The sequence below is a fragment of the Heteronotia binoei genome, chromosome 2 (genome assembly GCF_032191835.1).
Source record: "Heteronotia binoei isolate CCM8104 ecotype False Entrance Well chromosome 2, APGP_CSIRO_Hbin_v1, whole genome shotgun sequence".
In the NCBI taxonomy this organism is placed as follows: Eukaryota; Metazoa; Chordata; class Lepidosauria; order Squamata; family Gekkonidae; genus Heteronotia; species Heteronotia binoei.
In genome coordinates, this window is record NC_083224.1 from 151,195,874 (window position 1) to 151,208,667 (window position 12,794).

Below are 12,794 nucleotides of genomic sequence, written 5' to 3' on the forward strand. Positions count from 1 at the left end.
GAGGGATTCCTTTTCTGCTTTGAAGAGCCCCCGGTGAAGAATTGCATTCCATCGTCTACAAAGGGTCTTTGGGGTCATTAAATTGACATAAGCTCATCAAGATTCCAACTTTCTATGGATTACAATAACATCTGAAAGGGAAGAGATCGGTGTAAAGAAGAATAGACATTTGTTAAGGTAAAGATCTTTATCTACCACTCCTGGACTAAAACAAGCTTTTTAAAAATAAAAGATTAAGATTTGGGACAAACTGTGAGAGTATAAAGTCAAGAAGAGGAAGAAGGGGGTAAATTTGGAACTTTTGGGACTTAAGATAAGCAGGAAAAGGCAGAAAAATAACTGTTGTTTGACATACCTGTGGTTTTGGAACCCCCCCCCCCCCCGACATAATAGAGTTGCTGAAACGGGAAGTGACGTTTTACAAATATCGTGAGACTACTAACCATCGAGAACGAGACTTCATGGCCAAAGAGTCAGGAAGTAAATGCTGGAAGAAAGAAACCTTCAAGCCTCCAGGGGCATCTCTAGAGCCAGAAATCATAGAGAAACATCGGCAGCCATTAAAGAAAGGTCAAAGGTTTTATATTTTTAAATAAAGAACGGGATTTTAAAAGTTTATAAAACCGGCAGGAATCATCCTAAAAAGGAAAAAGATATTGGACTATATGAGCAAAACCAAATTTTAAGCATTATCGAAGAAAGGAAAACTTTTTGAAAAAGGGGCTTGGAAAAGTCACAGTTGCCATTTTGGATTTTATAAGAACTTTAAAAATTAATATCTTGAGAAAACGGCGATTTTGGGCTTGTTGGAAAGGGCATGCCCTAATCTATTGAATTCTGTCATTGGTTTGCTGATTGGTGAGGTCAACGTTAGAGCTTATTTTGTGCAATGGGAGGACAGTGATGTCTGATCAAAAGCCGGGAACACGTTTGAGATCAGGCTCATTGGGGGAAGGAAAAATGTCTAAACAAGTTCAAGAGCAACTGGATGCGATGGAGGCAAGACTGGTGAAGGTGATGAAGGACTTAATAACTGGAAGTGAGAAGAAACTAACTAAAGAAATTAATTCTAGTGCTGAAGAAGTCAAGAAAGAAATTAAAAAAGAGATTGAAGAACTCAGGAAAGAGTCACAAGCAACAGCACAGAAGACACAGGAGACTGAAGCTAAAGTCAAAGACCAAGATGCTATTATTAAGAAGATGCAGGAGAAAGCAACACTACAAGATTGCAAGTTAATGGAAAACTTGATTCGTTTAAGAGGTGTTCCTGAAAATGAACAAGAGGATTTAAAGAAGTACATTCCAACAATCATTGCTGAGTACATGGGAGAGGACCCTGAGGTGACAGGACATTTGTATGACTATGTTTAAAGGATCAATTCAGAATTTGCTAGAAAGCGCAAGCTACCAAGGGATGTGGTGGTAAAATTTACTACAAGAGATATCGTGGGAAGGATTTTAAGTCAGCAATATGAAAAAGAAATGGTGGTGGAGGAAAGCTGAGTAAGAATAATGAAGGAGCTGCCAAGGAAGGTCATAAGTGACAGAAGACAATTTAAGAAATTGACAGACAAGCTAAGAGCGAAGGGAATAAGATACAGATGGATTCTACCTGAAGGCCTTGGCTTTGAGTATAAGAGACTGAGAATTACAATAATAGATACTCAAGGCATGGAGAGATTTTTTGCGGACAATAAAGAATTTGGAGACACAGAATAAGTGAAGAATCATTATGGATTACAAATTAATTTATTGGAATGTAAATGGACTAAATTCACCGCAAAAGAGAAAAACAACATTTCATTGGATTAAAAAACAAAAATGTAATATAATTTGTTTACAAGAAGTACATATTAAACAAATGGATTACAATTTTTTTATGGAACAAGTCCTTGGGTGAAGAATTTTTTTCATTGTTAAGGAAAAGAAAAATGTCGTTTTTTATATTAAAAAAGAATTGGAGCCAAAGTTGATTTTTTAAGGACAGTGAAGGTAGATATGTTGCAGTGGAGGTGTTGATGAATGAGGAAAAAATGTTGTTATTGGAACTATATGCCCCAAATGGAGCAAAGAATGTTTTCTTTAAAGACATTATGCAACAATTAGATCAACTGACATATGACCAGATTTTGCTGATTGGAGACTTTAATGGAACTATTAAGAATTCTTTGGATAGGTCCAGGAAAAAAATATAGATGGCAATCTGCCAAAGTCATTTTTTGAACTAATAAAACAAGAAAGTTTGGAAGATGTATGGAGAAAGTTTAATCCCAATGTACGTGATTACACTTTCTTCTCAGTAAGGCACAGCTCCTTCTCAAGAATTGATATGTTATGGACTACCAAAGATTTGGGATTTATTACAAATAAGATAGAGATTTTTCCAAAAATAGGTGAAGACCATAATCCATTATTGTGGTTGGCAAAAGATAGAAAAAAGGTGAGGAGATGGCGATTAAATGAGGACTTATTGCAAAATGTAGAAATAGTGGCTTCTCTTGAAAAAGAAATTAAAGCCTACTTCCAAACAAATGAAAATCAGGACGTTCAATATCAAACCATGTGGGACGCGTATAAAGCTGTAATGAGAGGAATTTTAATTACATTGAATAATAAAGATAGAAGAGATAAAGAAAAACAAATGGTGGATTTACAAAAAGAAATTGGTAAAAAAGAAAAAGAACTGCGAAAAAGACCGGGGAAAAAGAAAATCTTGAGGGAGATTACAATTTTGCAGAGTCAATTGAGGCATTTATTGAATAAAGAGGTGGAATGGAACTTAAAAAGACTGCAGCAGAAATCTTTTGAGGGTCCCATGCTCTTTAACTTGTTCATAAATGATTTAGAGTTGGGAGTGAGCAGTGAAGTGGCCAAGTTTGCGGATGACACTAAATTGTTCAGGGTGGTGAGAACTAGAGAGGATTGTGAGGAACTCCAAAGGGATCTGTTGAGGCTGGATGAGTGGGCGTCAACGTGGCAGATGCGGTTCAATGTGGCCAAGTGCAAAGTAATTCACATTGGGGCCAAGAATCCCAGCTACAAATACAAGTTGATGGGGTGTGAACTGGCAGAGACAGACCAAGAGAGAGATTTTGGGGTCATGGTAGATAACTCACTGAAAATGTCAAGACAGTGTGCGTTTGCAATAAAAAAGGCCAACGCCATGCTGGGAATTATTAGGAAGGGAATTGAAAACAAATCAGCCAGTATCATAATGCCCCTGTATAAATCGATGGTGCGGTCTCATTTGGAGTACTGTGTGCAGTTCTGGTCGCCGCACCTCAAAAAGGATATTATAGCATTGGAGAAAGTCCAGAAAAGGGCAGCTAGAATGATTAAAGGGCTGGAGCACTTTCCCTATGAAGAAAGGTTGAAACGCTTGGGACTCTTTAGCTTGGAGAAACATCGACTGCGGGGTGACATGATAGAGGTTTACAAGATAATGCATGGTATGGAGAAAGTAGAGAAAGAAGTACTTTTCTCCCCTTCTCACAATACAAGAACTCGTGGGCATTCAATGAAATTGCTGAGCAGACAGGTTAAAACGGATAAAAGGAAGTACTTCTTCACCCAAAGGGTGATTAACATGTGGAATTCACTGCCACAGGAGGTGGTGGCGGCCACAAGTATAGCCACCTTCAAGAGGGGTTTAGATAAAAATATGGACCACAGGTCCATCAGTGGCTATTAGCCACAGTGTGTGCGTATATATAAAATTTTTTGCCACTGTGTGACACAGAGTGTTGGACTGGATGGGTTGTTGGCCTGATCCAACATGGCTTCTCTTATGTTCTTATGCTAATAAATCTGAGAAGTACCTGGCGTGGCAAATGAAGAAAAAAAGGGAGAATAAATTTATAAATAGAATTATAGTTGGAGGTAAAGATATTGCGGATCAAGCAGGAATTAAAAAGGGAATTTTATAAATACTATGCTAAACTATTCAAAGGTCAACAAGTAGATAAAGAGAAAATAGAAGTGTACCTGCAGGGAATAAAAGTAAAGCCATTAACAGAAACTATGGGAAAAAACTTTAAATGAACCAATCGAAAAAGTTGAAATAGAAGCAGCAATTAATTCATTAAAATTAGGTAAAACACCGGGTCCTGACGGCTCTTCAACAAAATTTTACAAAGTCCTGGCGGACGTATTAGTACTGAAGCTTCAAAAGTTGATGAATAATATTAGACAAGATGGGAAAGTGCCAAATACATGGAAAGAAGCAGTTGTTTCATTGATACCAAAAGAAGACAGAGATGCCACGAGTGTTAAAAATTATAGATCCATTTCATTACTCAACAATGACTATAAAATCTTTGCTAGGATACTAGCAGAATGACTCAAACAGCACTTAAATACCTTTATTCAAGAGGAGCAAGCGGGTTTTCTCCCCAGAAGGCAAATAAGAGATAATATCAGAACAGTAATAGATATTGTAGAATATTATGAAAAGCATCCAGAAAGAGAGGCAGCATTGTTTTTTGCTGATGCAGAGAAAGCTTTTTGACCATCTTAATTGGGACTTTATGTTTGCAGTGATGGAGAAATTGAAATTAGGAAGTGACTTTATAAGAATGGTCAAGGCAATTTATACAGAACAACAAGCTAAACTTTGTGTGAATGCAGACCTGACAGAGCAAATGACAATTAGCAAAGGAACAAGACAAGGTTGCCTTCTATCTCCGTTGCTATTTATAATGACTTTAGAGATTTTGCTGATGCAAATCAAAGAGGATAAAGAAATAGTGGGGTTGAAATTGAGAGGTTTCTCCTATAAATATAGGGCTTTTGCTGATGATGTGAAGTTTATTAATGAAAACCCATTACAAGTGATGCCCTTGTTAAATAAAATTAAAGAGTATGGAGAGTTGACGGGCTCTTATATAAACAAAGAAAAATTGAAAATTCTAAGTAAGAATCTGTCATTGAGCAAACAAAGAACTACAGAGTATAACTGGATGTGAAGTTACCTTGAAGGTAAAATATCTAGGTGTAGAGATTACAATGAAAAACATTGATTTGTATAAAAACAATTATGAAAAGATTTGGCGTAAAATTGAAGAAGATATGTTAAAGTAGAATAAACTGAAAATGTCTATGCTGGGTAGGATCTCTGCATTCAAAATGAATGTTTTACCAAGAATTATGTTTCTTTTTCAAACAATTCCAATAGTGAAAGATAAACAATTTAATCATTGGCAAAAAAAAGATTTCATAATTTGTATGGGCGGGTAAAAAGCCAAGAATTAAAATGAAAATTCTGACGGATGCGAAAGAAAGGGGTGGTTTCCAGTTGCCTGATATTAAGTTATATCATGATGCAGTTTGTTTGGTATGGATTAAGGATTGAATAACTTTGCTTAACAGGAAATTATTGGTTTTAGAAGGCCAAGGAAATGTTTTTGGTTGGCATGCTTATATGTATTATGGGAAGGAGAAGATGGATGGATTTTTCTCACATCATTACATAAGAAAAAATTTGTTGAATACTTGGAAAAAATATAACAAATATGGTGATGAGAGAAAGCCGTTATGAATTGTGCCAACAGAAGTTATAAAGTTGTCTTCAGATCCACAGGAAGATAAATGGCTATCATATAAACAACTGCTAAAAATACAGGGAGGCAAGGTGGAACTAAAACCGGTGGAAGAATTGAAGGACAAACTTAATTGGTATCAAGTGCAACAAATTAAAAGTTTGGTGGAGCGAGATATTAGAAATACAGGAATAAGACAAGAGCAAACAGAATTGGAAAAAGTGCTGTTGGGCGAAAATGAAAAATTGATCTCAAAAGTTTATAAGTTACCATTGAAATGGTCTACAGAAGATGTAGTGAAACTTCAAATGATAAAATGGGCAATAAATATGAACAAAGAAATACAAATGGAGACATGGGAACACCTATGGAAGAACTCTATGAAAATATCGACATGTTACAATATAAAAGAGAACTGTTTCAAAATGTTGTACAGATGGTATATGACACCTAAGAAATTAGCAAAAATGAATAATCAAATATCAGATAGGCGTTGGAAGTGTAAAAAACATGAAGGTTCTTTCTACCATATGTGGTGGACTTGCGATAAAGCGAAACAGTTTTGGCAAATGATTCAACAAGAAACCTCAAAAATTTTGGGTTATGACATCAAGAGAGCACCAGATATCTTTCTGGTGGGATTACAAATGGAAAATTTTCCAAAATAAGATAGGACATTGTTGTGGTACTTGCTTTCAGCTGCAAGGACATTATATGCGCAAATGTGGAAGCAAGATGAAATACCAGAGAAATGGGACTGGATCTTAAAAGTGTTACACTGGAGTGAAATGGATAAACTGACTAGAATCTTAAAAGACTGTTACTCAGAAAAAGTCAAGGATGATTGGAAGAAATTTCAAGAATTTGTTGAAAAACAATGGAAAGTCAAGAGACACTTAGTGGTTTTTGATAATATTTTCTGAACTTTTAAGGGGAAGATAAAGATGTAAAATGGATTTTTGATTTGACATGCAATTTAGTAGAAGGTTAGATTATGAGATAAATAGAGGGTTAACTTTAATTCTAATTAATACATAATTTTGGTTTATTTTGTATTAAGGTAAATTGGAAGTGAAGATTCTATAAGTGTGAATTTTACCTTTTTTTTCTTTTTAATTATTTTAGACACCGACGGGGGTCAAGAAAAAGAGGGGTGGGGGAGGAGGAAATTTTGTAATGTATTGGTTAATATTTTTGAATTTATGGTTGATGAATATTTTTCAATATGTTGCAAAAATAATAAAACTTGGTTTTTACAAAAAAAAATAATAATAATCCAGATTTGTCTTTTTGTCAGAAAGCGCAGAGGTGAAAAATCAAATAGACAGACAGAGGCCGCCAAATCCCACTGATTTGTTTGTTCTTTGAAAGATATTCTTTTGGTGACAAAAGCTGGTGCTTTGTAAATTACAAAGAGAAACTGCCTCATGGAAGACCCTAGTGGGATAGGCTATAGTGGTAGCATCACCATCACCTTATGCTACCTCTTCTGCATTCCAATATGTTCTCTGGAGTGTTTAAGTTTTGAAGCAGGCTAAACTCATGTGGATGATCTGGCACAATCATCTGTGAGCTGCCAATGTGTATAATGACAAGAAGAAAAAAATGGGGCTCTTGTACCTTTAAGAGTGGCCTAGAAGAAGAAATTTAGACAAATACAGCTAGTCCTGCACAAATGCGGAAAGCTTCACCAGGTCTCTGATTCAGCTATTAAATGTAACCTTATTTGTACCTGGCTATATTACAATTTCCTGCTTTAGTATGCATCATCTCCCATTACAAGACAAATGAATCTTCCAATATCAGCATGTACATCTATTAAAGCATTAAAAAACCCCACCAACCATGAAGTGAAATCCAAGAATAGCAATCAATATTGCAATAAAGTTTCTATGACTTCATTTATGGGTTTCTTTCCAGTGCATAAGAAATCAGGGCTCTTTTTTCTGCAAATCTTTCAATTTTTATAGTCAGTCAGTTTATTGCGGCACTAGGCCAATCAACAACAACAACTCATCAATAACAGTACAACACAACACCAAGCTAAAATATAACATAACAATATAAAACTATGTACAACCATCAAAGTAGTAATAAAATTATCTGACGTAGGCAACACTTAACTAAGGGCATCTTCTTTCAAATACAAACAGCATTTTTATAAAGTCACACTTCCCAGACAAATAAGTATTTATGCTCATACAGGAATAGCGGAGTTTGATTATTTCATGGCATTTCCTGTGCCATGAATATCAATTTTGTAAAGAGAACAAAAGCTGATCTTTACAGGCAAATAAGAAAAATCTTAAATGCAACTATCCAGATAAGGGCAACCTCAAGGGAGCTTTGAGATTCCTCATAGGTCATAAACATTTTATAACTCTGCTTTTTTCCCCTTGTGGTAGACACAAGCAATGTTCCCTCTAAGCTGTAGAGCCTTGTGAGCAAAAATTATCCTTTGTGAGCTACTGGCATTAAAGTTGTGAGCTACTACATAAATTAGTTTGCTCTGGGGCTATTTTTCCTGAGCTAAGACAAAAATGTGTGAGCAGGAGGCTAAAAAACTGTGAGCTAGCTCATGCTAACTCAGCTTAGAGAGAACCCTGGACACAAGGACATGAATCTTTCCCTTCAGATAGCATTAGTCCTTTCAGCTCTTCCAGTGGCATCTGTAGATGTTTCCACAACTGCAGGTCTCAGTGCTGGAAAGAAGCAGGTGATGCTTTTCACATTATAAGAACAAACAGTGGTTGCATATCAAGCTGCTGCTGAAAGTTCAGCTAAAGAGGTCAGTTGAAAAGTTGCCAGCTCTGTATACGTCCTTTCCCATCTACCTATTAGATCTGTATTCTGCTATTCTTCCAAGGGGTTCAGGAAGGCATGCTCTCCTTCTTTGCTTTATCCTCCCAACAACTATGAGGTAGGTAAGGTGGAGAGAGAATGACAAACACAGGCCTACAGAATTCCTTGGCTCTGTGGACACTTAAGCACAGCCTCCCCAGGACTAGTTTGATGCTTGAACAACACTGTCAATATAAAACTGTGGCAAAAAGCCAGGCAGGTGCAAGAGGAAAAGCACAGGAAAAGCCCCTAAGCAGAAGATTTGTTGCCTTCGAATGCCTTTGCCTTTGCAGCAGCAATGGGAACAAAATGGGAAATAGCACCCCCCAACTGAAACATGTGACAACAGTTACAGAAATCCCTCCCTCTGTAAAAGTTAAATTGTGCACAGATGTCACAGCTCCGATCTGAAGGCAAACACAGAAATGATATTATTTAATTCTTAAGAACATAAGAGCCTTGCTGAATCAGACTAATGGCCAGGGGTCCTTTTGTAGGAAAAAAGGGTGGTGGAGCTCATCCAGGGATTGTTATGCAGCTGTACCTACTATTCAATGAACAAGGTGGGAAGGAGGAGGTGGAACTGTAAAAAAAGTTCAAGAGCTGTGCTCCTGTGAACTCCTGCTGAATCCGAGGCATGCCAATGGCCCATCTAGTTCATCCTGGCCAACCAATTCCTCTGGAGGGCCAACAACAGGGTATAGATGATGAGACCTTTGCCTGATGTTGCCTCCTGCCTCTTGGATTCAGAGGCTCAGTGCCTCTGAATATGGAGGTTCCCTTCAGCCACCATGGCTAGTAGCCATCGACAGACTTACCCTCTGAGAATTTATCTAATTCCTTTTGGAAGCTGTTCATTCCTGTAGCTATCGCTACATCCTGGCATCACTACATCTTTCAACCCCTGCATGGTTTTGCTAATCAACACCAACCTCCTTTTGCTGCTGTTAGCATTTTAAAAACTTCTCAAAAAACTTGTCTTTCAAAGACCAGTGTTTATATCTTTAAAATTAACAAAACCGGAAGAGGTTGAAGGGTTAAGTTCCCTCTCCCCTTCCTGTAAAGTATCGGTCTAATCCATGGCTACAAACATATGTAATTTACCCTGGCCATAGCTGCCTTGGCCCATAGTCTTTTGCAGCGAAATCAACAGACTCATGATTGTTTGAAGACAGATTTATGCTGGTATCAGTTTTTAACCACTGCAAATGTATTGGTCTTTACAGGATGCTGCAAAAATATTAATTTAAAGCAAGTGGACAGCTCAAGAAAAACATAACATAACTTTGTTTTCACAAGGGCTGCAAGGTTTCTGACAACCACCTCTTTGCAATAATCACCCAGGCAGACACTGGGGCCAAGCTGCACCCTCCCCCCCAAGAAAAAAAATCTTTGGGCCACCCCAAATCTCACATCACTATATTTCAGACACTGCCCCCTGCGAGAAAACATACTGTAGCGCTGGATCCAAACCTGAGTATAATCAATCTGTGGGACTGGGGGAGGGGGCTGTTTTTTGAGGCAGAGGCACCAATTTTCAGCATAGCTGCTGGTGCGCCTCTTCAGAAAAAAGCCCCAAGTTTCAAGAAGTTTGGACCCGGGTCCCATTCCATGAGACCCAAAAGAGAGTGCCCCATCCTCCGTTATCTCCAATGGAGGGAAGGCATTTAAAAGGAGCACAGTCCCTTTAAATGTGATGGCCAGAACTCCCATTGGAGTTCAATCATGCTTGTCACAACTTTGCTCCTGACTCCACCCCCAAAGTCCCCAGATAGTTCCTGAGTTGGGCTTGGCCATCCTAATATCTTCTCAGAGGGCAGAGTCTCCGAAATGTGCTGGTGTATGATCTGTGGTGGCCAAGAGCTTTTAAAGTTGCCTCAGTTTTTGTGGTTGGCTTCATTAATAAGTCATGAGTAAGGAACTGGGAACCAATTTCAGCCTCCTCTGAGAAAGACATTGCTAATTCACAGGAGCCAACTTCTGCACAACCAGGTGCCTGGCATCCTTCCAGCCCTGTTACAGGATAAATACCTTCCTGACTACCCACAAAAATAAGTACCCAGAGTAGCTTCCTGCACCTATTTAAAGTACTTATATACTGGTGGCTGTGGTGAAGGTCTACACAATAAAAAGAGAACATCTGCAAGTTGGGAAGCATCAGGAAGTGCTACAAAGGACATTGTATCTCCCCCTGTCTGTCCCCACCCATAATACTAGACAAGGAATACTAGACACTGTGTTTAATTAGCATGCCCAAACAGTCCTGGAAAGGGTTCTTTTACTGACAGAAACCAAGGCTTGAAGGTTGGTAATACTGTTGTTGCCTCTGTGGTCTCAGAGGGCATTCATTTCTCACAGCTACAGCTAATGCATCTATTGTTTTAATGGCTTACCCCTCTCCCCAAGTGGGTTTTTAAAAAAAGATTTCAGGTTTTTCTGAAAATCTAGGACTTTTTCAGGTTGACAGAAGAATTTGTGTGGTTTATTTATGGGCATTGCCTCCTGATTTAAGTATCCACAGACGGGGCCATGTTGAGAATGAAATATATTGATAGGATATAGTCTATTGCAATGTTTATTATAGGTATCATCTTGTTTTTACTACATTATCTTCTACCTTTGTAACCTACTTTCTGCCCTGTGATGTCATGCCTTATAACACTTTTCTACATTGTTTTGCAGTTGTGTAATCCTAGTCTTATTGAACTGTTTATTTGGATGTCTTAGGCTTTCTCATTGAATTGTTTTTTATATTTGGTAATCCACCTTGAGTCTCGTGAGAAACTCCTGCGTGGATGCTCTGTTGCCAGCACAAATGCCTTGGCACTCATAGCATCAAGGAATGTGAAAGAGAATCTTCACAGAATGGATGCAGCCACAGAACATCTTGATATTAATGTTATTCTCAGCACAATACATACAAAGATTGGAGAAACAAATTATATAGTTTAGTTCCATCTCAGGATACAACAATGTACATCCTACCTGTATTGTACAACAGATTTTCTGGTTCAACTGGACTTTGGTTAAAGCCCTCAAGGAATATCTGTTTATAACTTTGTTATGTTTCTTTCCAGAACTCATTTGCCTGTGAGAAGATAACAGAAAATTTCTCTTTTCCAAGTCTGGAATGCTGCCAATGCATAAGAAGAATGAGCTTCCTCAGACAGGTCAGACTTCTGCTATGGAAAAACTGGATACTTAGGAAACGACAGAAGGTAAATCATTAGCGTATTTGCGCTGACATGGAGAAATACAGTTAACATGTACAGTTCATAGTCTTTTAATTCTACACTGGTATGTCTCTCTCGGCTTGGCTTCGCGAACGAAGATTTAAGAAGGGTGCAATAGTCCACGTTTGCTGCAGGCTCGCTGGTGGCTGACAAGACCAATGTGGGACAGGCAGGTCCGGCCACAGCGGCTGCAGGGAAAAGTCTGATTTAGGGTTGGTCCTGTAGCAGTGCGATTCTTCCTCAATCTCCTTTTGTCCTCAAGACCAGCTATGCGTGCGTTCTCAAAGGAAGAGACAGCCTGGTGGATGGTGTGTGCTGTGCTGTTATTTAATCCATCCTGATTGTGGGATACGTTTAAACTTTCCATTAGTTTTTAGTATCATCTTCATTTTTCTTAGTATTTTATAAACAAGTTAATGGCTTAAAAAACTTCCATGAGGATGCAACACATATCACCCAAAACAAACACTGGGGAATTATCCTGCTCTGTCAAATTGACAGCAAAGTTCAAGGATCACAGGCCTACAGATGGGCAACAAACAAGCAGGGCAGGACCCAAATGTGAAGGCGGGAGTAGGAGCTGAGGCTGGAGACTAAAGATCTCAATGAGTGGCAGGCAGACAGACTGTGGAAGGCTAGAGCTTAGCAGTCAGTTAATCTCTAGGCTAAAACACAAGCTGGTTGAAAGGAGATGCTGAAACAGCAAAAACTCTTATAAGGCTCTTTATATAACATTTGTTAAAACGTCAAAATTAAAAATTAAAAAAAAAAACCCTGAGGCTCAACTGCAGGATTATATAGGGAACTAAGAGTCCCACCCCGTCCTGAAGATAGGGCTAGGTCCTGAAAGAAGATGATGATATTAGATTTATATCCCACCCTATACTCTGAATCTCAGAGTCTCAGAGCGGTCACAATCTCTTTTACCTTCCCCCCTCCCACACACACACACACAACAGACACTCTGTGAGGTAGGTGGGGCTAAGAAAGCTCTTACAGCAGCTGCCCTTTCAAAGACAATTCCTACGAAAGCTATGGCTGACCAAAGGCCATTCCAGCAGGTGCAAGTAGAGGAGTGGGGAATCAAACACGGTTCTCCCAGATAAGAGTCTGCACACTTAACCACTACACCAAACTGGCTCTCAAGGGATCTTGAGAGCTATATCTTCTTCCCTTGGCTCAG

At 38.5% G+C, this 12,794-nt stretch overlaps 1 protein-coding gene across 1 annotated transcript in view; it reads left to right on the plus strand.

Moving 5' to 3' along the window:
* The window catches only part of ABCA4 (ATP binding cassette subfamily A member 4), a 179,447-nt gene that overhangs the window by 4,123 nt on the left and 162,530 nt on the right, over positions 1–12,794 (plus strand). The window contains exon 2 of the mRNA XM_060232234.1: positions 11,456–11,596. Within this exon, the coding sequence (XP_060088217.1) occupies positions 11,531–11,596 (66 nt within the window). The 5' untranslated portion in view covers positions 11,456–11,530. The remainder of the gene's footprint in view (positions 1–11,455; positions 11,597–12,794) is intronic.